Source organism: Diabrotica virgifera, chromosome 2 (assembly GCF_917563875.1).
Source record: "Diabrotica virgifera virgifera chromosome 2, PGI_DIABVI_V3a".
Classification (NCBI taxonomy): domain Eukaryota; kingdom Metazoa; phylum Arthropoda; class Insecta; order Coleoptera; family Chrysomelidae; genus Diabrotica; species Diabrotica virgifera.
The window spans coordinates 130,740,639-130,763,770 of NC_065444.1; the positions used below are offsets into that span (position 1 = coordinate 130,740,639).

At 32.3% G+C, this 23,132-nt stretch overlaps 1 protein-coding gene across 1 annotated transcript in view; it reads left to right on the plus strand.

Moving 5' to 3' along the window:
* The window catches only part of LOC114327520 (rotatin), a 247,415-nt gene that overhangs the window by 217,141 nt on the left and 7,142 nt on the right, over positions 1-23,132 (plus strand). The window contains exons 25-27 of the mRNA XM_050643983.1: positions 4,278-4,517; positions 8,803-9,014; positions 10,142-10,412. Of these exons, the coding sequence (XP_050499940.1) occupies positions 4,278-4,517; positions 8,803-9,014; positions 10,142-10,412 (723 nt within the window). The remainder of the gene's footprint in view (positions 1-4,277; positions 4,518-8,802; positions 9,015-10,141; positions 10,413-23,132) is intronic.

A 23,132-nucleotide genomic window follows, 5' to 3' on the forward strand; every position in this document is an offset into this window, starting at 1 on the left:
AATGGTAGGGGAGCAAAGTATGCTAAATTTGCAGTCACTCGAGCGTTATGGGGACCTATTGGGTTGTGATTATTAGGTCCTAAAACCAAAAAAAGTTAAGTAAAATTTTCCATTTTAGTGGTGACTTTACATTTTTTAATTTAATTTTCCATTTCCATCAATCGTTTTTTCGGATTATAGCGCCATCTATCCATAATTCGAAAAAATATGTCGAATAAAAGTTGCTTATTTTTACGCAAATAATCCAAATCTGCAATAAAAATTTGGGGGTCCCATTTAAGATTTTAAAGTAACCCCCCACCCCACCTCTGTGGGGTGTCGTGTTTGATACTATTCGATAGATTTTTCAAAAACATTTTGAGAGTGTATATTGTAGTCTTTCGATCTGATGTTCATTTTGCAAAATATCGCGGGGATTGTATTTAAAATTTTAAATTTACCTCCCACCCCTCTCCGTGGGGGTCATGTTTAGTATCATTCGATCAATTTTTGAAAAATATTGAAGACTTATTTTTTTAAAATGAATAATCGTTTTCAATTTCGTTGCAAAACGAAAATACAGCCGAACCATATTCTAGTCCAATCAGAGAGTGCAGCAAGCACCTCTACCGGTTTCGAAACTTATTAGTCTCTCATCAGGAGGCACATATGCTGCTCTCTCCGATCCAACCAAAACAAACCCCAGCGTGCAGTCCCGGATTGCAACGAACGAAACGGCATAGATGCCCTAGCGGCAACTGCTAGCAAAAAGACTAAGTTTCCATTCTAATGGCATATAAAACAACATATTGCTATTCTACATCCCACCAGAATGAAAACAATGGGAACCTTCTCTGGTTACACCTCCGAGGCTTCTACAATTTGCAAGCCATACGGATGCTGAGACTAAGGAAGATGAGGGAATTCTACAGTTTACAATTCACGTCCCATCTGCTCAGCGCGGTAAAGTTCCAACGAGAATGGTTCCCTTCGTACTCTAATCAGAGTAAATGTAAATCAAAAATGAATAACCGTTTTCAATTTCGTTGCAAAACGAAAATACAGCCGAACCATATTCTAGTCCAATCAGAGAGTGCAGCAAGCACCTCTACCGGTTTCGAAACTTATTAGTCTCTCATCAGGAGGCACACATGCTGCTCTCTCCGATCCAACCAAAACAAACCCCAGCGTGCAGTCCCGGATTGCAACGAACGAAACGGCATAGATGCCCTAGCGGCAACTGCTAGCAAAAAGACTAAGTTTCCATTCTAATGGCATATAAAACAACATATTGCTATTCTACATCCCACCAGAATGAAAACAATGGGAACCTTCTCTGGTTACACCTCCGAGGCTTCTACAATTTGCAAGCCATACGGATGCTGAGACTAAGGAAGATGAGGGAATTCTACAATTTCTTCAGTCTCAGCATCCGTATGGCTTGCAAATTGTAGAAGCCTCGGAGGTGTAACCAGAGAAGGTTCCCATTGTTTTCGTTCTGGTGGGATGTAGAATAGCAATATGTTGTTTTATGTGCCATTAGAATGGAAACTTAGTCTTTTTGCTAGCAGTTGCCGCTAGGGCATCTATGCCGTTTCGTTCGTTGCAATCCGGGACTGCACGCTGGGGTTTGTTTTGGTTGGATCGGAGAGAGCAGCATATGTGCCTCCTGATGAGAGACTAATAAGTTTCGAAACCGGTAGAGGTGCTTGCTGCACTCTCTGATTGGACTAGAATATGGTTCGGCTGTATTTTCGTTTTGCAACGAAATTGAAAACGGTTATTCATTTTTGATTTACATTTACTCTGATTAGAGTACGAAGGGAACCATTCTCGTTGGAACTTTACCGCGCTGAGCAGATGGGACGTGAATTGTAAATTGTAGAATTCCCTCATTTTCCTTAGTCTCAGCATCCGTATGGCTTGCAAATTGTAGAAGCCTCGGAGGTGTAACCAGAGAAGGTTCCCATTGTTTTCATTCTGGTGGAATGTAGAATAGCAATATGTTGTTTTATATGCCATTAGAATGGAAACTTGACTTATTTTTTAGTTTTTCGATCTGACGTTCATTTCGCGAAATATTCGCTTTTTTTGCGAAACTTTTTGACTTACCCATTTCCTTACGCCCCGCTCAAATCGTCAGATTTTTGAATGGCTTATCTTAATCTGACAATTTCGAGTATTTTTAATTATAGATTTTTTTCGGGCCCCTCTTAACGAACTTCCCTGTGTTAAGAGCCAATATATGGTAGAGGTACATCTGCAGGGTACCAGGTTCCCCCATATGATAATCTGACGCGCTCGAGTAACTGCAAAAATTCCCTCTTGGGCTCCCCTACCATAATTATGACTGAAGTAAACTAGCCACGTATAAGAACTAGCTTTATATCGTACTACCTCACAACTTAACGTTTTCCATCTTTCATGTTATTTTGACGGTTATTAGCGCACTCATCACTGTGTAAACATTACGTTGCATTATATACACACACACACACTTTATATTTACATCTGGACTTGCTGTTTATCTGTGATCAAATGTGGGCGTGATATTTGACTCTTAAAGAAGACACACATGGCAGACTCTTTCAAAATATGGCCGGTTTTGTGTCGTATATGTATTTAAATACAGGGTGTAACAAAAATGCAGGTCATAAATTAATTCACATATTCTGGGACCAAAAATAGTTCGATTGAACCTAACTTACCTAGTACAAATGTGCACATAAAAACAGTTACAGCCTTTTGATGTTACAAAATGAAAATGGATTTTTTTCAATATATCGGACACAATTAGAAAATTTTTATTGAAAAGGGACATGTGGCATTCTTATGGCAGGAACATCTTAAAATGTGTACACCGCATAAAACTTTTATGGAGTTTCCTTAAACCCCCCCCCCCCCCCCGCCTCCTAAACTTTTGTGTACGTTCCAATATTATTGTGGTACCATTAGTTAAACACAATATTTCTAAAACTTTTTTGCCTCTTACTATTTTTTCGATAAGCCAGTTTTTATCGAGATGCGCCTTCTTTTTTAATATGTTTACATAAAATTTTTATTTTTTTGTTTCCTTTAAACCCCCCAAATGTTTGTATACGTTCCAATTAAACTATTATTGTGGCATAATTAGTTAAACATAGTGTTTTTAAAACTTTTTTCCTCTTAGTATTTTTTCGATAAGTCACCTTGTATCGAGATGTGGCTTCTTTTATAAAATGTTTCAAAATATACCTAAAAATGTAAATTATAAATAAATTTGCAGATTATTAAGAGGTCTCTATAGTCGTACTTAACCATATACAAATATGTGGTGGATTCGACAAATATTCAAAATATCTCGATAAACACTGGCTTATCGAAAAAGTACTAAGTGACAAAAAAGGTTTCAAAACATTGTGTTTAACTAATGGTACCACAATGGGCGCGTTCACCAGATGCAAACGTTGGCAATCAGTTTGCGCTTTATGCTTCTGAACGACTTGCTAACGTCCAACATGTTTGGATAGCGGTCGCCATTTTTGCAAGCATAAAATATTTAAGTTGAACTTTGCAAACGTGTTGAATATTGAAAGAATATGGAGGGAATTTACATTGTATATATTATAGAATATATTTATAAGGGATTTATATATAAAATAACGGCTACTGAAGACATTCAGCTACGTTATTATCTATTAAATCCATTTTCTTTTCTCCTTTAATAAAAAAAATATATTTCAAAAACTTATTACGTTCAAACCAAGCAAGCAAAATGTCAGATTTTAACCTAAACAACCAACCGTTCAGCTCGCTGTCAACAAGTTTAAGAATCAAAGCGCAAACAGTTGTGAACGTGTTTGCATCTGGTGAGCGCAGTCAATAATAATTTAATTGGAACATATACAAAATTGGGGGGGGGGGGGTTTAAGGGAACAAAAACCCCATAAAATTTTTAATGGGGTGCAAAAATTTCACTATAATTTTTTTAATGATGTTCCTGCCATAAGGATGCCACATGTCCTTTTTCAATAAAACATCTCAAATAGTTTTCGATATATTGGAAAAAATCGATTTTCATTGTGCAACTTCAAAGGGCTGTAACTTTTTTTATGTGCACATTTGTACTAAGGCAAGTAAGGTTCAACCGAACTATTTTTGGTCCCAGAATATGTGATTTCATTTATGACCTGCATTTTTGTTACACCTTGTATATAAAAAGTTTTATGAAATCCGTACATCTACATTTTTTTTGAATTTGCACTTAATTTATTAGCTGTCAGTTTAATTTGCTCATTCAATATATAATTTAATTTTAGTTGAATGTTTAAGAAGAATTGCCGACAAGAAAAGATTATGTCCTTTATTAAAAGAATTGGACGATTTGATATGTTTGCTGACAAATTTTATGGTAGATTGCGAACCAGTTAAACTTGATGCAGCATCCCTAAATTTAGCAGATGTTGTGCACAAATTGTGGGTATGGTTTTTAGTAGAAAATTCTATGCTTATTGATGTACTAAAGATGATTTGTACCTACACAACAAACTGTGAATTAGGTAAGCATTTACGTGTTTCTAAATTCCTACTATCAATATAAGGAATTTCCTAGTCTGAAAGTGATTGAAACAAAGTGAATAAATTTATAAACATTTTTTTCTTGCATCATTTTTAATCTTAATTTATTTCGTTCACTTAGTTCTATTTTACATTCCTCATCTAACCATTTTTTGTATTCATCTCTTATATTTCTATTAATGGCGTGTACTGCTTTGGTCATACATATGTACTTTTATTTGCATCCATGTTTGTTGAATATTTTCATTTATCCTACATGGATATCTATCCAACATCCTACAATGTTATCTTTGCTCTTTGAAAGAACAAAGATTACTGATGTCGCAGAACGTATAGTAAGGCTCAAGTGGCAATGCGTCGGGCATGTTGCCCGAGATAATCCCGAAAAATGGACACAAAGATTAACAAACTTAAGACCAAGAGAGAATAGGCGAGGAGTAGGCTAACCGCAGAAGTGGTAGACAGATGATATCAACTAAGTCTCGGACAAGCAGTGGATGAGAATTGCCAAGAGTAGAAATCGATGGAAGCAAATGAAAGCACTGGACATGGATGGAAGTCTAGCACTGGACGAACATAGGTTGAAGAAGAAGATGTTATCTAATTCTTTAGTGACTATTATTTCATAATTACTTTGTTATTTTTCTGACAGTAGTCTAATAGATTTAGTGAATTGCCTCACGATTAGTTTACCGTGAGATATAGTTGCTATAAAATATTATTTTATCAAATTAAAACAATATACGACGACAATTGTATTGCTTAGTATACGTGCTTACAGAGCTTGTTTCACTGGCTACTAACTAAAAATATTCTACAATTACAAAATGGTTAACAAAAATTCCTTGGTAGAAGGGATGAGAACAAAGAACTTTTATCAAAATATACAATTTTCCCTTGGAGAAAAAACTCCAAGCGAACGTAAGCGATTCTATAATTGCTTTCTATGAACTCAGTTAAAATATGCAGAAACGATAAGAGTCCAATTCGACCTATAACGGTAAAATTTATAATAGTCATTCTAAGGATCAAATTACAATGATCATTTGGAGATCAATGAGCATTTTAATCTTTATAATCATAATGAAAGCAAATTTTCCCTAGAAGTAAAAACTCATAACTGTTTTAATCTTTTAAGTGATTTCTGGAAACTAAAATTTATAGAAACTTTAAAATCAAAAAGTAAAATACAAAAGTAAAATCTAATAGCAAGATTAATCATTAAACTATAAGAAGACGGAATATGCCGCCCGCCTTGAACTACTGAAGTTCAAAATGAAGTTGTCGGTTTGACGCCGATAGCTGAATGGGGAAAAAGTATTGAATTAGTAAGTGACCGTCATCACTTCGGCGAAATAAATTTTTGAAGTGAAAAGTTCTTTACGTTACGTAAAAAGTATTAAATTAGCGACCGTCATTGTTTGACGATAAATTTTTAAAGTGAAAACTTCTTTAGGGACGTTGTGCACTTTTTAGATAGTCAGAAAGTATTGAGTTTGCGACCGTCATCACTTTGCCGAACTAAATTTCGTACGTATATATACACATAGTTTCAAAAGTTATGCATCACCCCTCGTATTCACGATGTTTACGCTTTTATAAATCCGTATCTTTATCACATATTTAATGGGCCTTTTTTATAAAAAATATACCTTTTTTGGTTTTTTATTTTATTTGAATACCCATTTAATAGTTGTGCAGCTCTTGTTGACTCTCGCCACACACGAATTCGCCGATTATCACTATTTAAACAGATTCTGATCTCGTCTGAAAAAAGCACAAAATTCCAAAACTGTTGGGGGAGCTGTATGTGTTCTTGAGCCCACTGGAGGCGGTCCAAAACATGTCTAGGTTATAGCTGAGGAACTCTTATTGGTCGACGACTTCTCAAACCTGAGTCTAAAATTCTTCTTCTTATTGTAGCCAACGATACTCTGACTCCTGTAACATGCCTGAATTCTCTTTGGAGGGCTGGTACAGACATAGAACAATTTCTACGGATGGAAATTCTGATACATCCATTCTGTCGATCATTGGTAACTCGGGGTCTACCAGACCGAGCTCTATTCCGTATCGAGTTTGTCTCCAGGAACCTATTCCATATCCGTGAGACATCTCTGTGAAACACCCACTCTTTCCGCCACGAACCGCTGTGAATGGCCTTCTTCAACTAAATCGATAATTCTTATACGGTCCAACTCAGAAATTAAAGTACGATTCATTTTTAATCACGTTTTCAAAAATTTCACCAGAATAAATTTTTCAAATGTTTACACCTTGTCAAAACCAGGTCAATTAAATGGATATTCAAATAAAATAAAAAGCCAAAAACGGTATATTTTTTATAAAAAAGCCCCATTGAATATTTGATAAAGATACGGATTTATAAAAGCGTAAACATCGTGAATAAGAGGGGTGATGCATAACTTTTGAAACTATGTGTATTAGGTGTATGTATACATAAATAGCATAGAACGTACGCAACGCGTATATAATATAGGTATAGCACTTCTTTTTGGATAGGAAAAAGCATTGAGCTCGTAATTTATATACTATAAGAAGTTTTCACTTCTGTCGGCACTCCCATGAGTGCTTTAAATTTTTTTTGTGGTCACTTATTGAAAAATGATTCCTTCGCTGTAAAACTTCCAGGAATTATTTTTTTCTCGAGAACACAAAGGGGAATAATTGTTTTCGTCGGCATCTATTAAGAACTAAATCTTTTCGTCATAAATATTTTGGGAGTTTTAATCTTCGCGGACACGCATATTAAAAAGTTGTATCGCCAACACTTATCAAAGAGGTATTAATTTCACTGAAAATGTATTAGGAATCACATTAATTACAGGTACCAGCGATATAAAAGTACACGATATAATAATTTTTAACTTTACACAGCATACAAAGAACCTGACATAACATTTATTAAGGTGCAATGTGTCAACAATTTTATATGTTCGAGGGTTCGAGTATCTAAATATATTTCTTTTCACAACGTATGAAATTTTCTTTTTCTTTTTCTTTTTTTTACTGTTTAGAAAGTTAGAATAGATATGAGAATTAAAAATACTGTACTAGTGAAATACTCTCTAGGTGAAAAATCTAAAAATGTTTTTTTTTTGGTAAAAGGACATCGCATACATCTTATGGAAAATATAATGTCACTCAATTCAATAAAATTTAGACGAATAGGTTTGTCTCGAAATTACGCTCATTTTATATCATTGCGCCAACTCTGTATTTTTAATAATAAGAGCGTAAATTGATACAAATAAATCTACAAATGGGAATGTACAGATGATCTCAAACCCTATTTTCAGTGCGTCAGTAATTTTAACGTCATATAGGATTTTAAGAATGTCGCAAATCATTACATGACATATTTTAGTTAAATCTGACAGTTGTCGGAATATTTATATTTATATAAACATCAATATTTATACAAATATTTGCCAGAATATTAATATTTAAAATATTTTAATCTAAAAATAAATAAATATAAAATCAAATTTCACTATTCAATCTCCAAATATACCAATGACATAAAATATTTATATTTACGTCGCTGAAAAATACTAACCTAGAAATTACAATTTTATCATATGATATTGTAAAAATACTGTCACAGTCGATTACTTTTGTGTCAAATTATCTTCATTCGCGTCATTGATTGGTTATCTATTTAGAGTATTGTCATCGCCAACCAATTATACATCTTAAAGTATAAGTCGTTTTATTATGCAAATACCCGTCAAGAAATACATAATTTTCTAAGTTCAATGTATAATAATCACGGAGGTATGTTTTTCTGTCACTTGAAAAAGGGGGTTTGGGATGATTTGTACGTGTGTCAAAGAGAGAAAAAAGATTTTCTTGTTTGCTTCTCTATAAATCTTTCTGAGGGATTAAGGCAGAGGCTTACTCTTATCTTATTATTATTGATAATAAAGTAGGTATAATTTGGTCAGTCCTACTTCCTCTAATCGGCTTAAGTTTACGATGGGTAGGCTGTTTTCAATAGCGGTTAGACTAATAATAGTATTTAGGAATTACAGTTTTATGGACTTCAAAAAATGCGATTTCGATCAATCTTGATTACAATTAACGCCGTTATTAATTAAAATTCACAGTTGGAGTAATGATATGAAAAGATTGAAATTTTGAGACCCATCTATTCATGTAAATTTTATTTCATTTAAGTGACATTATATTTTCCATAAGATATGTGCAGTGTCCTTTGTTTATTAAATATGTTTCGTTTTTCAGCTTGTCAGACACTACCTTTAACAAGTCCTGTAGCTGGCAGTGGACCTAGGAAATCTCCTGGAACCATATCATTGTTGCATGCCATCATCGCTTTGATTACTCGCGAAATGGATCAAATAAGCAAAACCCATGATCGAAGCGCTCTTGAAATATCATTTAATATCCTTCACAACTCTTGTCAATCCTTAGAATGTAGGGTTTTGATATCAAAGGTGAGTTTTTAAAACAATTGGGTAATAAAATCGATGCCTATTATAAAATTATCTGTTAGGTACAGATAAACAAAAGTATTACAATATTTAATAATCATATTCACTTAAATAACAGTTTACACAATTAAAATCATTTCCCTACTCAAGGGAAAGATATCAATGAGTTAAATGAATACAAACTAGAAATCAGAATAGACATATAGAAGGCTCAAAGTGGGTTTTAAAACAAGAAACAAATACTATATAGACAAAAGCGTTTTCTTCTTCCTACAGCGCCTATCCGTTCTGGATGTTGGCGATCAGCATGGCTATCCTAACTTTGCTTGCTGCTATTCGGACTGGTTCGGTTGTAGATATATTGAACCACATTTTCACGTTTTGAAGTAAACATATTATTGGCATAATCTCGCATTCCTTGCCCATTCTATGTAGGAGCTCAACATTAGTCACACGATCTACCCATGAAATTTCTTAAAATGCGTCTCTCACACCACATCTCGAAGACCTTGAGTTTTCTTAAATAAGCGTCAGAAAATGTCCACGACTCTACTCCCTCTAATAACGTAGAAAATACATAGCATCTGATGATAGAGATTTTGGTACCAATTGGTAAATCGTGACTTCTGAAAAGAGACTTCATCGTAACGAACGCTGGTCTTGCCTTTCCTATGCGTTGTTTTATTTCAGTCGAGTGTTATTGGCTTTTTATGTTGGTACCAAGGTATTTTAAAAGCCGTGTATTTAATATTTCGCGCTTGATGACTACCATGTACTTTGTTTTTTCATATTGAGATCAAGTCTCGACAAAAGCTGGGAACTGAAATTACGAATGCTTAAATGTTATCTTTCACGGATGCTATCTGTTACGGATGCTTATATCTAATCAATAAATACTCCAAAAGATGAAAAAACAAAAAAAATGTTCCAAGCAGCAGCCTCCATGGTTAACGCCTTTGAAGATGGCATTTGAAAAAGTTCAAAAAATGTTATGGATACAGGCTTTAGGGGTGCGCTGTACATTTACACTTAGTGTCCACGCTGTATGTGTACTTTAAACAAAATTATATAAGCAGAACCGTTAAAACGTCTAATATTGAAATTCTGACTTACATTGTTTTATATTTTAGAGCAATATATTCCAAAGTATATCTCGACTTCATCCAGCTATTACTAAACGTCAGAAACCATGGGAATTTGTTGAATTAATTTGGTTAGAGTTTTTACAAACGTACACTATCCATCCAGAAGGTCAAGCTGCCGTGGCAAAAATACCAGATGTCTTAGAACTCATTATGACGTTGACAAACAGTTCCAAGATGAAAAATAGGTTGATGGCCAGTATGGTTTTAAGAAATGTCGCCTTTTATCAACCGAATAAATCAAGATTATTAAGTTCAGGTAAAAATATGTCATTAACAAAATTTAATATAGTCCATTCACTAACGATAAAATATAAAGAAAAGAGAAAATTTCAAAGTACCGCTTGGATTTACATGGAATTTGGCATATTGTTGTTCCATTTTATCTTTGCCCATGCGTCACGATTCATCTTCAAACAAATTAAGTCAAAACATAAAGTGAAACGTACGTCGATGTGTATATACATTGCGTATATTGTATACTATATACTATACACATCGACGTACGTTTCACTTTATGTTTTGATTTAATTTGTTTGAAAATGAATCATAACGCATGGGCAAAGATAAAATGGAACAACTATAGCTACACATAGCTAACATGTCCAAGAAAAAAAGTGATATTGTGCCGATGTGTGCTTTTGCCCTGGGGGTGAGTTTCACTCCTTCTCGGAGGTGAAAAAATATACGTTCCAAATAAGTCCGGAAATGGATAAACTGACTAATTCTAAGCAACTTTGGTTCTATAGCGATTTTTCACTAAAAATACTTTTTGAGCTATTTGCGAGTGAATATGTATGTTCATTTTTCAACAAAAAAAACTACGTTTTTTTGACACTCTTTCACAAATAACTCAAATAGTAAGTATTTTAAAAATAAAAATTATAAAAAAATGATGTATGTATGAGGTCTTTAAGCCTAGTAGAACCAGAGCTGTAGGTAATGAAAAATATGTTCATGTTCGTCAAATTCCAAATCGAATATTTCAACGTGAAAAAAAAATGAAGCAATTTCGGGGAAAAACTCATTACAACTTTTTTAAAGTGATTAACAAAGCATTATCTTTGTTTTCAAAAAGTTTCTAGCATCAAAAGTAAGCAAGTTACGCTCAAAATAAAGTTGGTCCCTTTTTTTTTTGATAAAAATATTGTGAAAATCACCCCCAAATTAACATCCCAAATGAAATTAATCGTTACCGTTCCACAAGTTGCTTTACTCGTGTATGTATTGTTTATTCGATCTGTAAGTTTCATCAGTTCAATGCGATTATTTTTGAAAGGGCTTGAACCAGTCACTAATTAGGAGTGTATGCAAATTTTGAATAGCCATATCTTTGTCTTACAGAAAATCAAAAAATCCAAAATATTCAGAAAAGCAAAACCTACATTTTTTTACTCTTAAGGCTTTTTTTTATCACTAATAATTTTTAAGTTATTAAAAAAAGCATTTTTTTCGAACTTAAAAATTAAAAAAAAATTGCTTTAAAACCAAATATTTTCACTTTGCACTTTGAACCGATAAAACTTACAGATCATATATATAAAACATAAGTAATGCAACTTGTGAAGTGGTAACGATTAATTGCATTTGAGATGCTAATTAGGGGGCGATTGGGACCAACTTTATTTTGAGCGCAACTTGTTTACTTTTGATGCTAGAAACTTAAAAAAAAAAACAAAAATAAAGCTTCTTTTAAAAATAAAAATAATACTTGCAATGAGTTTTCCCCAAAAGGTGCTTTATTTTTTGGTTATTTCACGTTGAAATATTCAATTTGGAATTTGGCGAATATGAACTTATTTTTCATTAGCTACAACTTTGATTCTACTGGGTCCAGAGACTTTATACATACACCATTTTTTTCATTATTTTAAACGCTATATTTTTGCTAAGAATGTTTTTTCGATAAAATACTTACTTTCTGAGTTTTTGCGAGAAACCGTTTAAAAACATGTTTTTTTTTGTTAAAGTATAAACACATTAACTCGCAAGTAACTTAAAAAAAGTATTGACTGAAAAACCTCTTTCACTAAGTTCTTTAAAATTTGGAGCAAAAAGCTTGATGCAATGGACTAATATAACAGTAGAACCAATGTGCGAGATAGTGATGTTGATTATAGTTACTTTCGAGTAATCAATACAAATCGTTACTTTTGAATAAAGTAATCATTTAAAGTATTCGTTACTTTGATTACTTTTGTATTGAGTATTTTTCGGTAGATAGGTATTTTGTGTAGATATTCGGATATAACAAGTAATCATTTACAGTATTCGTTACTTTGATTACTATGATTACTTTCGTTACTTTTGTATTTGAGTACCGGTAATCGTATCGAGAAGCGTATTTCTCGGTAGATAGGTATTTTGTATAGGTATTCGGATGTAACAAGTAATCATTTACAGTATTCGTTACTTTGATTACTATGATTACTTTTGTATTTGAGTACCGGTAATCATATCGAGAATCGTATTTCTCAGTAGGTAGGTAGGTTTTTTGTACAGGTATTCGGATATAACAAGTAATCATTTACAGTATTCGTTACTTTGATTACTATGATTACTTTCGTTACTTTTGTATTTGAGTACCGCTAATCATATAGAGAATCGTATTTCTCAGTAGGTAGGTATTTTGTATAGGTATTCCGATATAACAAGTAATCATTTACAGTATTCGTTACTTTGATTACTTTTGTATTTGAGTACCAGTAATCATATCGAGAATCGTATTTCTCAGTAGGTAGGTATTTTGTATAGGTATTCAGATATAACAATGACCTTCACCGATCTGTTTAATGGATAAAAATGATTATGTGTAAAGTAGGAGACGATTGAATGCTCGAATATTTGAAATTTATGGAAATAAAAGGCAGATATTATCACCTAATTTCTCGATATTTGCCTTTTATTTTCATAAATTTGATATGTAATTTATGATTTTAAAAATTACAAATAACAATAGGGGCGCCTGATATAATTTTGACCAGACTACTTAGTTATCTAATAATTAAAAAATGACTTTGTTTATAAATTATAATTAAATTTTTTCGGCCCGTGTAGGTATTTAGTAGAATTTTAGATTTTTGGATCATTCGAAACAAAAAAGGTGTTTTGTAATTTTTCTCTTGTTGATCATTTTCGAGTTATACACAAACTAAAACCAAAAAAAAAGAAAAATGACAATTCTTAAGGCTAAAAACATAGTTAAAAAATAACATTTTTCAAATTACGAAGTACCTAAATTGAATTTAAACCTTCTTCTATCAGTTCTCGAAAGGATTTTGGGCTTATTTCATTTAAAAACTTTGTTTTTTAGTTATTAATGCAGTAATGCAGGTTCGTAACAATAAAAAAAAATATTTTAGAATAAATCTTGCCAAAAATTGAGACCCGATAGAAAAAAGTTTAAGTAATTTGAATTTAGATACTTTTTTTTATTTAATGGCATAGAGAATTTAGATACTTGATGATTACAAAAATAATATATTTTACTTGTGTTTTTGGGGGTATACGACAATTAGACCGAAATCATTAGACCGAACTCATTAGACCGAAAAGCACTTTACCGAAACCTCACTAGACCGAACAGCATTAGACCGAAATGGTAAATAAATTTAAAAATTTGCAGTAAATTATGCTAAGATTTTGTATATCTGTCTTTTTGTTTATTGTATTTTTTTGTATTATTTTATATATAGACTGTGTAAATTGTTACTCTGTACAGTCTAATATGAAATTATTTTCATCCGTTAAACAAATTAGTGAAGGTAAAAATAAATTAAGAGTAGAGTGACGTTAACACCATTTTAACTGTTTATAATAACCATCCAAATAACATTTAGTTGTAATTACATTAGTCTTATCTCTTTTACTGCGACAAGTAAAAAGAACTGCTTTTCGGTCTTCTGCTGTTCGGTCTAGTGAGGTTTCGGTAAAGTGCTTTTCCGTCTAATGAGTTCGGTCTACTGCTTTCGGTCTAATGATTTCGGTCTCTTTACAGTAAACCGTTTTTGGGTCTTGAAAATCGTCATTTGTGTTTTTTTTTTTCAGTTTTAAATTGTTTATAGCTCGAAAACGATCAACTTAAGAGAAAAATTACAAAATACCTTTTTTGTTTCGAATGATCCAGAAAATATACAATAATATCTTACCGGGCCGAAAAAATTTTAGTAGAATTTATTAAAAAACGTCATTTTTTTATTATTAATTAATTAATGTCTGTACAAAATTATATCGGGCACATTTTGCTTTTTATAATTTTTAACAGAATAAATTCTATATCAAATAATTGTAGATATTAAACAAGTAGATATTAGGTTTTCTAACAAATGTAAACATATTTTAAGTTTTTTATTTTTATTTAAGCTATTTATAATACAAAAATTAAAACAATAAAATACAATAATATAATACAATACAATAAAATACAATAATACAATACAATATAATACAATAACATACAATAATAATAATAATAATAATAATACAATACTCGGATACCTAGATACCTAGATACCTAGGACTTAGATACCTAGGGTATCAAAAGGATTGAGCTCTGGTGGGACTCTTTCCGTGTTATCGAGCCCTAGGTGACTTGGTACGCCGGAGTATCTCCCAAAAATTTTCGCACGCATCTGGAGGTCGAGAGTAGCACAGCTTTCTGCATAGTCTTGTAAAGATGTTCATATACAATACTCCCTTAGAGGGAGTGTGAGCCGTATGGCTAAATCTGGATAATACAATACGATACGATAATACGATAATAATACAATACAATACGATACAGTATGCAGGGGTCGGCAACTTTGGTCCGCGGGCCTCATGAGGCCCTTTGCGCCTTTTTGAGGGCCCGCCAAAGCACCAATATAATTTTAGAAAAAATCAAAAAACTTAGTGTCATGCCGAAATGTGGCCGATGGCAACAATGCGGGCTAACAGAATAATGGGAAGGTGTATTTCACTACAACGACAGTAGATACTTAATGAGAAATACAAGTTATTTTTAATTTGGTAAAATAATTCAGGTCTTATCATGGAAAAAATAAATAAAACGCCACACAAAACAAAAATAATGGGAAAAAGTGTGAATTTAATGAAAAGTTAATTAATAAAGAAAAAATTATTTATTTATTAATAATTTTATTAAAGCACTATGCTTAATTTGCAAAGAATCTATAAGAGTACCTATTCAAAGAAATTAGTTTGTCTCACCACTACATGAAACACAAAATTGAATGTGATAAATTTGAATCTCAATTCAGACACAATAAAATTGGCTCTTTACAAAAATCATTAGACGGACAACAAAGCGCTTTTAAAAAATGTAGAGAACAGAATTCAGCATTAAGTAATCAAAAAGTCCTTAATATTTCAACATATATTGCTTAACATAACAAACCATTTACGGATGGGTAGTTCATTAAAAAATCTATTAAGGGGAAAGGAACAAAATGCAAAATTTTGACGCCTGCCAAAATGTTCAATGTATTTTAAATATAATCATTTTTTTCGAATCTTGAGAAAACTAATAAGTACCTATTTTTGAAAAATTTAAACGCACAATGAAAGATTACTTTATTACCGAGAGCCGAAAGTCCCTTAGAATGCATATAAAGTTTCTTTTGGGTGAGATATTTGAAATTAAAAATCACACCAAATTTTCTCTTTTTTTTTCGCCCCTGTAACTTATAAAAATAAACATTATAGAAGTTTACAGGGACTTTCGCCTTCGGTAATAACGTAATATTTCATTCTGCGTTTTAATTTTTCAAAAATACTTATTAGTTTTCTCAAGATTCGAAAAAAATGAATCCCATTTAAATAGCATTGAAACCGAAAGTTCGTACCATCCCCTTAACGCAATTTGACCAGAACAATTTTAAAAATTTGAAGATTTTAAATTGTCTGTACGCAGAGCAGTTCAATGTATTGAAATTATATCAATGTTTATTACAACAACAATGTTTTTAAATTAAAAGAAAATTGTTCACAATTTGAGTACTTTTCATTGGCACTTAATTAATTAAAGTAACAATATAACTAACACTGCTCAACTGTTGATTGTTTTTGAATTAAAAAAATTGTGTAACAGAAGAACTTGTTACATTAGAAAGTCTCCATCGAAATACAAGAGGTAAAAATATATTTTTACAACTATTAAATTAGTAGATTTTTTCAATCTACATACTATCTCAAGTGTGAAAAATTAAAAAATAATCATTTATCCTTTTGTCCATTGTATTTCGATGGTCAAAAAGCACACATATGTTTCCCATAATATGGGACATTATGGCTCATTCGTTAAAACTTTTCTCGAAATTCGGAATAATACACAATTGACAAGACAAGACAAATTACTTTAACACACACACTACACTATTCAAAAAAGTACTTCACTTCCTGGGCACAACTAGATACGGGCGACTAGACTGTCGATCAGTTGTAAGTCCATATGTTGTAAGAGAAATTTATGAGGGGCTTTTGAATTTTCAAAAACCACTTTTGTTAATGCGTAACCATAAATAAAAGTAGATATTTAACTCAACACAAGAACGTGTCAAGGAAGTTCGTGGAACTTTCGCGGTACTAAACTATTTTAACACGTTAACTGCCTCATAGACGATTATTTATTAGTTTTTGGAGAAGTCAGAATAAGGTGAATATGTATTTTTAAACTAAACGTACATAGAGGTATAGAAGAAGGGTTTTTGGTGAACAAGGGTTTTATCTATGGTGAGTGAATCCATACATAAAAATTATAAACATGTTTTTTTGTTTGTACAAAAGGATGTACCTATGTATAAATTTGGATTTGTTATCCAGTGATAACCAAAACTCCAATAGTCTCTTAGATTATTGAAATGTGCCTTTAACACTAAGTACTTCGCTTAGAACCTAAGAACCTATATGGTAGCTCCAATGGTTTGTGGCTCTTCAGTTTCCGAGTCTGTTCAGTGCTCACTATTATCTATCAGGATTAGTGCAAGATTGTTTGGGTGGTTTTTCAATTTCACCAAATAGCGGCTGCTGTATTCACTTACTATTTCCTTAACTGTGCCTACTTGGGATCGTCTCGGATTTGCCTGTTTGATATAAACCAAGAAGGTGCATTTGTTATGGTCCGTAGTACCTTCGACTGAAGGCGTATAGTTGTACATGTACACTTGTTTATATGTTTATGAATATATGTTTCTGTTAATGAATATATCATAAACTGGACATATACATACATTAATGATACGCAATTTGGGTTTCGCAAAGGCCTGTGAACTCGTGAAGCTCTTTTTTCACTTAACATACTTATACAAAGGTGCCTGGACGTCAATCAAGATATATGCGTGTTTTATTGACTATAATAAATTATTTGACAAAGTACGACATTAACAATTAATGCATGTCCTGGAATCAAAGAACATAGACCACAAATGACCTCAGGATTATATCGAATTTATACTATAAGCATTGAGCAAAAGTATGTGTTAACGATCAGCTGTCAGAGGAAATTGAAATCAGACGTGGAGTGAGACAGGGATGCATGTTGTCGCCAATTATTTTGAAAGTCTACTTGGAAGAGATCTTGAAGCAAGCTCTTGAGGGTGAAACAGCTGGAATAAAGGTAAATGGTGTTCCCATTAACAACATTAGATATGCGAATGACACTGTCATCTTAGCTGAAAATATTAAGGATTTTCAGAGGCTGGTGACCAGAATATCGGAGTTTGGACAAGAATACGGGCTAACAATGAATGTCAAGAAGATAAAGTTTATGAGAATATCGAAAACTCAAAGAAATAACGAAAATCTCTTCATAAACGGATCCAATATCGAACGAGTCGACCAATATGCATACCTTGGAACAATGATCAACTCCACAGGAGATTACTTACAGGAAATCAAAATCAGAATAGAAAAGGCTAGAGAAAATTTTAACAAAATGCGAAAAGTCCTCTGCACAAGAGATTTGAAGTTGGAGCTAAGAGTTACTTTGGCTAGGTGCTACGTTTTCTTGACTTTGCTTTATGGAATGGAAGCTTGGACCTTGAATGCTGCATCAATGAAAAAACTAGAATAATTCGAGCTGTTGGTGTACAGAAGAATTCTGAAAATATCGTGGACAGAACACGTCACAAACAAAGAGGTTCTGAGAAAGATGAATAAAGAGATGGAAATCCTAAATACCATCAAAATAAGAAAATTAGAATATCTCGGACATATTTCACGTGGAGAGAGATACAGCTTGCTTAAATTGTTTATGGAGGGAAATATTCAAGGAAAGAGAAGCATGGGGAGACGCAGAATATCATGGCTGCGCAACCTGAGAGAGTGGTAAGGATGTACATCAAATGAACTTTTCAGAGCAACCGTCTCTAAAATAGGAATAGCTATGGTGATTGCCGACCTCCGCAGCGGAGATGGCATTTAAAGAAGATCGTAAAAACCCTCAAGTAATCTGTTTGCATCAATTAAGTGACAAAAACCCTCTAAACTCTAGATGACGTACCTTTGAATTACCCTGGATACCAGAGGTACTTCGGAGGTCAGTTCTGATTGCATATTCCATGTTCAGTGACCCCAAAAACCCCCCGAATAACAAAATCTGACCATATACTGATTTTGACATGTTTATGCACTTTTGGATGCATTTTATACATTTTAAAATGCACTTATGCATTTCTAATTTCTACCCATTTTCCTATTGTAACCTTTTTCTTGTGTTCATCCTGAACACAAAGCAAAAAGTTGCAAGTCTCTAGGTGCTCTATTTAAAAATCTATTTATTCTGGTGCTTTTAGTGATAAATGCCCTTGTCTAATTCTAATAAAACCAATGCAATGCATACAAAATTAAAGTTGTTGATCATTGATCATACTGTAAAAACATCATTTCCACATTTTTACGGTCAGTCTAGAAAGTATGAAAGTAATCAAGTGTAATGGTTGTAGATACAATAATCGTTACTCACTCTTCTGATACGATTGGTACGAAGTAACGAAGTAATCAGAGTAATCAAAGTAGATACTCGCTCTTATACGATTGGTATGAAATAACGAAGTAATCAGAGTAATCAAAGTAATCGGAGTAATCAGAGTAATCAAAGTAATCAGAGTAATCAAAGTAATCAAAGTAATCAGAGTAATCAAAGTAATCAGAGTAATCAGCGTAATCAAAGTAATCAGGGTAATCAAAGTAATCAGAGTAATCAAAGTAATCAGAGTAATCAGAGTAATCAAAGTAATCAGAGTAATCAGAGTAATCAAAGTACTCAGAGTAATCAAAGTAATCAACGATTGGTACGAAGTAACGAAGTAATCAGAGTAATCAAAGTAACGATTTGTTTCTCTGAATAGTAATCGTTACTTTCGGTATTCGGAAGTAACGAGTACTTTGTAACGAATAGTTACTTTTTCAACATCACTAGTGCGAGATACCATTTTTCCTTTATTTTCCCAAAAATATTTTTTAAATTATAAGCCTAACCATACTTGTTACTGACTTCGTCAAATTATAATTCATCATGGTGACTATAGGAAAAGTCAAACAATAAGGAATGCTTACGTAATTTTACCCTTGTTGCCATATTCTAAATTAAAAAAAATATATATAGGGAATAATCAGATTTTTAGTGACGAGTTTAAATGACATAATTATTATATTTGGTAAGATTGTAAATGGTAACTGACGTCTGTCATAATATTGGTTAAATTTAATGTCAAATTATTGTTTTCAAATTATATTTTATTTATTTAGTTTATATTTTAACGACAGTTTATTTTTTAACCTACTTCACTTTCCCTTCCCCCTCCTTAATTGGTCCATTAAGTTCGTAATCGTTTTGATGTATGGTAGGTTTATAAAAGATCCAAAGGCCATAAAAGAAGACGAAAAAAAAACAAACAAAAATCTTACATAACCTTCTACAGGGTGATTGATTAGTAGGGTAAAGCTCAATAGCTCCGCTATTGGGACCGTGCAAGTTCGGCAAAGCGACCTCTATTTCTACGCTCTGTACTTTTATTCGCACTTTTAATTATATTGGCCAATTATATTAGTCCTGGTTGCTGGATAATTGTCAAGACCATAGTCCAAAAAAATAATAAGAAGAAAAAATAAGATGCAGGTTATGTTTAGCAAACGTAAACAATTGTATGTAGTAAATAAAATCAGTTATTAAAATGCAGTACTGCAAGCAAAATACAATTAATTAAATTTATCTTTATATAATAATTGCATATCATATCAATATTGTGGAGCAATATATAATTTTTCTGCGTCAATGACAGAAGGTATGAAATATACGTCAATTTGACAATTTCAATTGACAATATGAATTATTTAAGATAGTTGCAATATTTCTCCGCGACTCGCGCACGGTCGTTTCTCGTTTCCCTTTCCAAGTACTTGCACACCGCGAATAGTAATAAATAGCAATAAAAGTTAATAACAAAAATTGTAGCCACCTTTGAGCTTCACATTACAAAATTAGTTAGAATGTTACAGGGTGTTCGATAACACAGTGGCAGACCTAACTTATGTTTTTTAAATGGAACACCCTATATTTTATTTTATATTCGAAATCCTGTTAACTTCTCCATCACAAAAATATAAAGGTTTGTAATGTTATACAGGGTATTTACAAAGTTATAACCAATTTTGTATGAAAATCGTAACAAGTTCAACTCCCTGTATAAATAAAAATAAGCACAACAGCAATGGTTTATTAATGCCATATTTTTTTATTTATTGTCAAAATTTTTAACAATTATTGATATTGCTAATTTTCTTTATATCAAATACAGGGTGAGTCAAAACTCAAGTACATTATTTTCTCAGTAATGTTAAATGGAACACCCTGTATTTTATATCATTATTGAAAAGTAATATTAACGTACTTTAATTTTTATATAACATTCCCTATGCCCAAATTTATTAGTTTTCGAGATATTTTCATTTTTCAGAGCAAATTATTTTAGGTGTTTAAATTTATCTAAATTTTAAGTAAGCCATGACTGAATTGACAATTGTAGATTACCGATTATCAATCCGATAATCAATGTAACACTGTAGCAAATAAATAAATAAAAATAATTTATTAGTAATACATTTTACAAACAAAAACACAACCACTACATGCAACATTTTTGAAACAATTAAAAACTATCTTTTTATGTAAATGCAACAAATAAACAACGAAAATTAGTAATAAATTTTACAAAAAAACACACAAACAAAATACAATATTTTGAGAAAACAATTAAACACTACTTTTGTATGTAAATGTAACAGTGTAACAAATAAAGAACGAAACATAATTTATCAGTAATACATTTTGCAAAAAAACATGTTTGAAAAAATTAGAAGCTACTTTTAATAAAATATTTTTAATATTTAATTACATAAGGTGTTCAAAATTATCTCCTAATACATTTATGTACGCCTAAAAACGATCATTGAATGAGCTACTTACTCTACGGAGCATTTGTAAATTAACACATCGAAATACATTTTGTATTCTATTTTTCATCTCATCCCTTGTTGTTGGAGGTATTTTATAAACTTCATTATTAACGTAGCCCCAAAAAAATCAGTCCCGTTTATTAAATTCGGGTGATTTGGGTGACCACGCTACTGGTCCATTGAAAAATGAAAATATCTCGAAAACTAATAAATTTAGACATAGGGAATGTTATCTAAAAATTAAAGTACGGTAATGGTACTTTTCAATAGTGATATAAAATACAGGGTGTTCCATTTAAAATTACTGAGAAAATAATGTACTTGCGTTTTGACTCACCCTGTATTTGATATAAAGAGAATTAGCAATATCGACCATTCTTGAAAATTTTGACAATACGTTAAAAAATATGGCATTAATAAACCATTGTTGTTTTGCTTATTTTTATTTATACAGGGAGTTGACCTTGTTACGATTTTCATATAAAATTGGTTAAAACTTTGTAAATACCCTGTATAACATAACAAACCTTTATATTTTTGTGATGAAGAAGTTAACAGGATTTCGAATTTAAAATAAAATATAGGGTGTTCCATTTAAAAAAAAACATAAGTTTGGTCTGCCACTGTGTTATCGAACACCCTGTAACATTCTAACTAATTTTGTAATGTGAAGCTCAAAGGTGGCTAAAATTTTTGTTATTAACTTTTATTGTTATCTATTGAGCTTTACCCTACTAATCAATCACCCTGTATAGGACATGACTTTGTCACTTATATTACAGATAGTTATCTTTGTTTCACACTCTTAGGGTAAGCACAGACCAAGTAAGTCGCGGTGGAGGTGTAGGTCGCGGTAGATGCTACTAGTTAAGTCGCGGTCGATGTCGACAGCGCATAGCAAGGAGGTCACCTGCGCTGTCAGTCGAGCTAGAACCACTATCAGTTGGCTGTAAATAATAAGATTCTCCTTCATGTTTCAAAAATTTACTGAATTTAATTACTTTAGAAATTCAAAAATAGACTGAATACAAAATAGGGATTATATAAAAAGTATCATCTCAGATCATCCTTGTAGGACGCGCAGTAGACATCCATGTAAAACAAACTCATTTTATTTTCGAAAGCATCGATGTAAACCTCCTGGATGACATCGCGCTAAACCTCCATCGCGACTTACCTGCTCTGTTCGCTTACGTTCATTACAATGTGTTTGTTTTACATGGATGTCGACATCGACCGCGACCGACACATACAGTTCCACCGCGACTTACTTGTTCTGTGCTTACCCTTAAAGACAAAGAAAAACAGTGTAGCCGGTAATTGCTGTGGTAAATACATGGTTTTTTATTTGACAACAGCGCTTGCCTGATAAACTTGACGGTAGCGAAAAAACTAATATATTATGAGGAAAAATTTGCTTAAATTATTTGCCGTTAGTTTGTACCGGTGGGTTATGATGTCATTAAATCTATGACGTACATTCCTAATTGTTTGACTTTTAATTTAGGCTACTATTCTGTATTAGTGA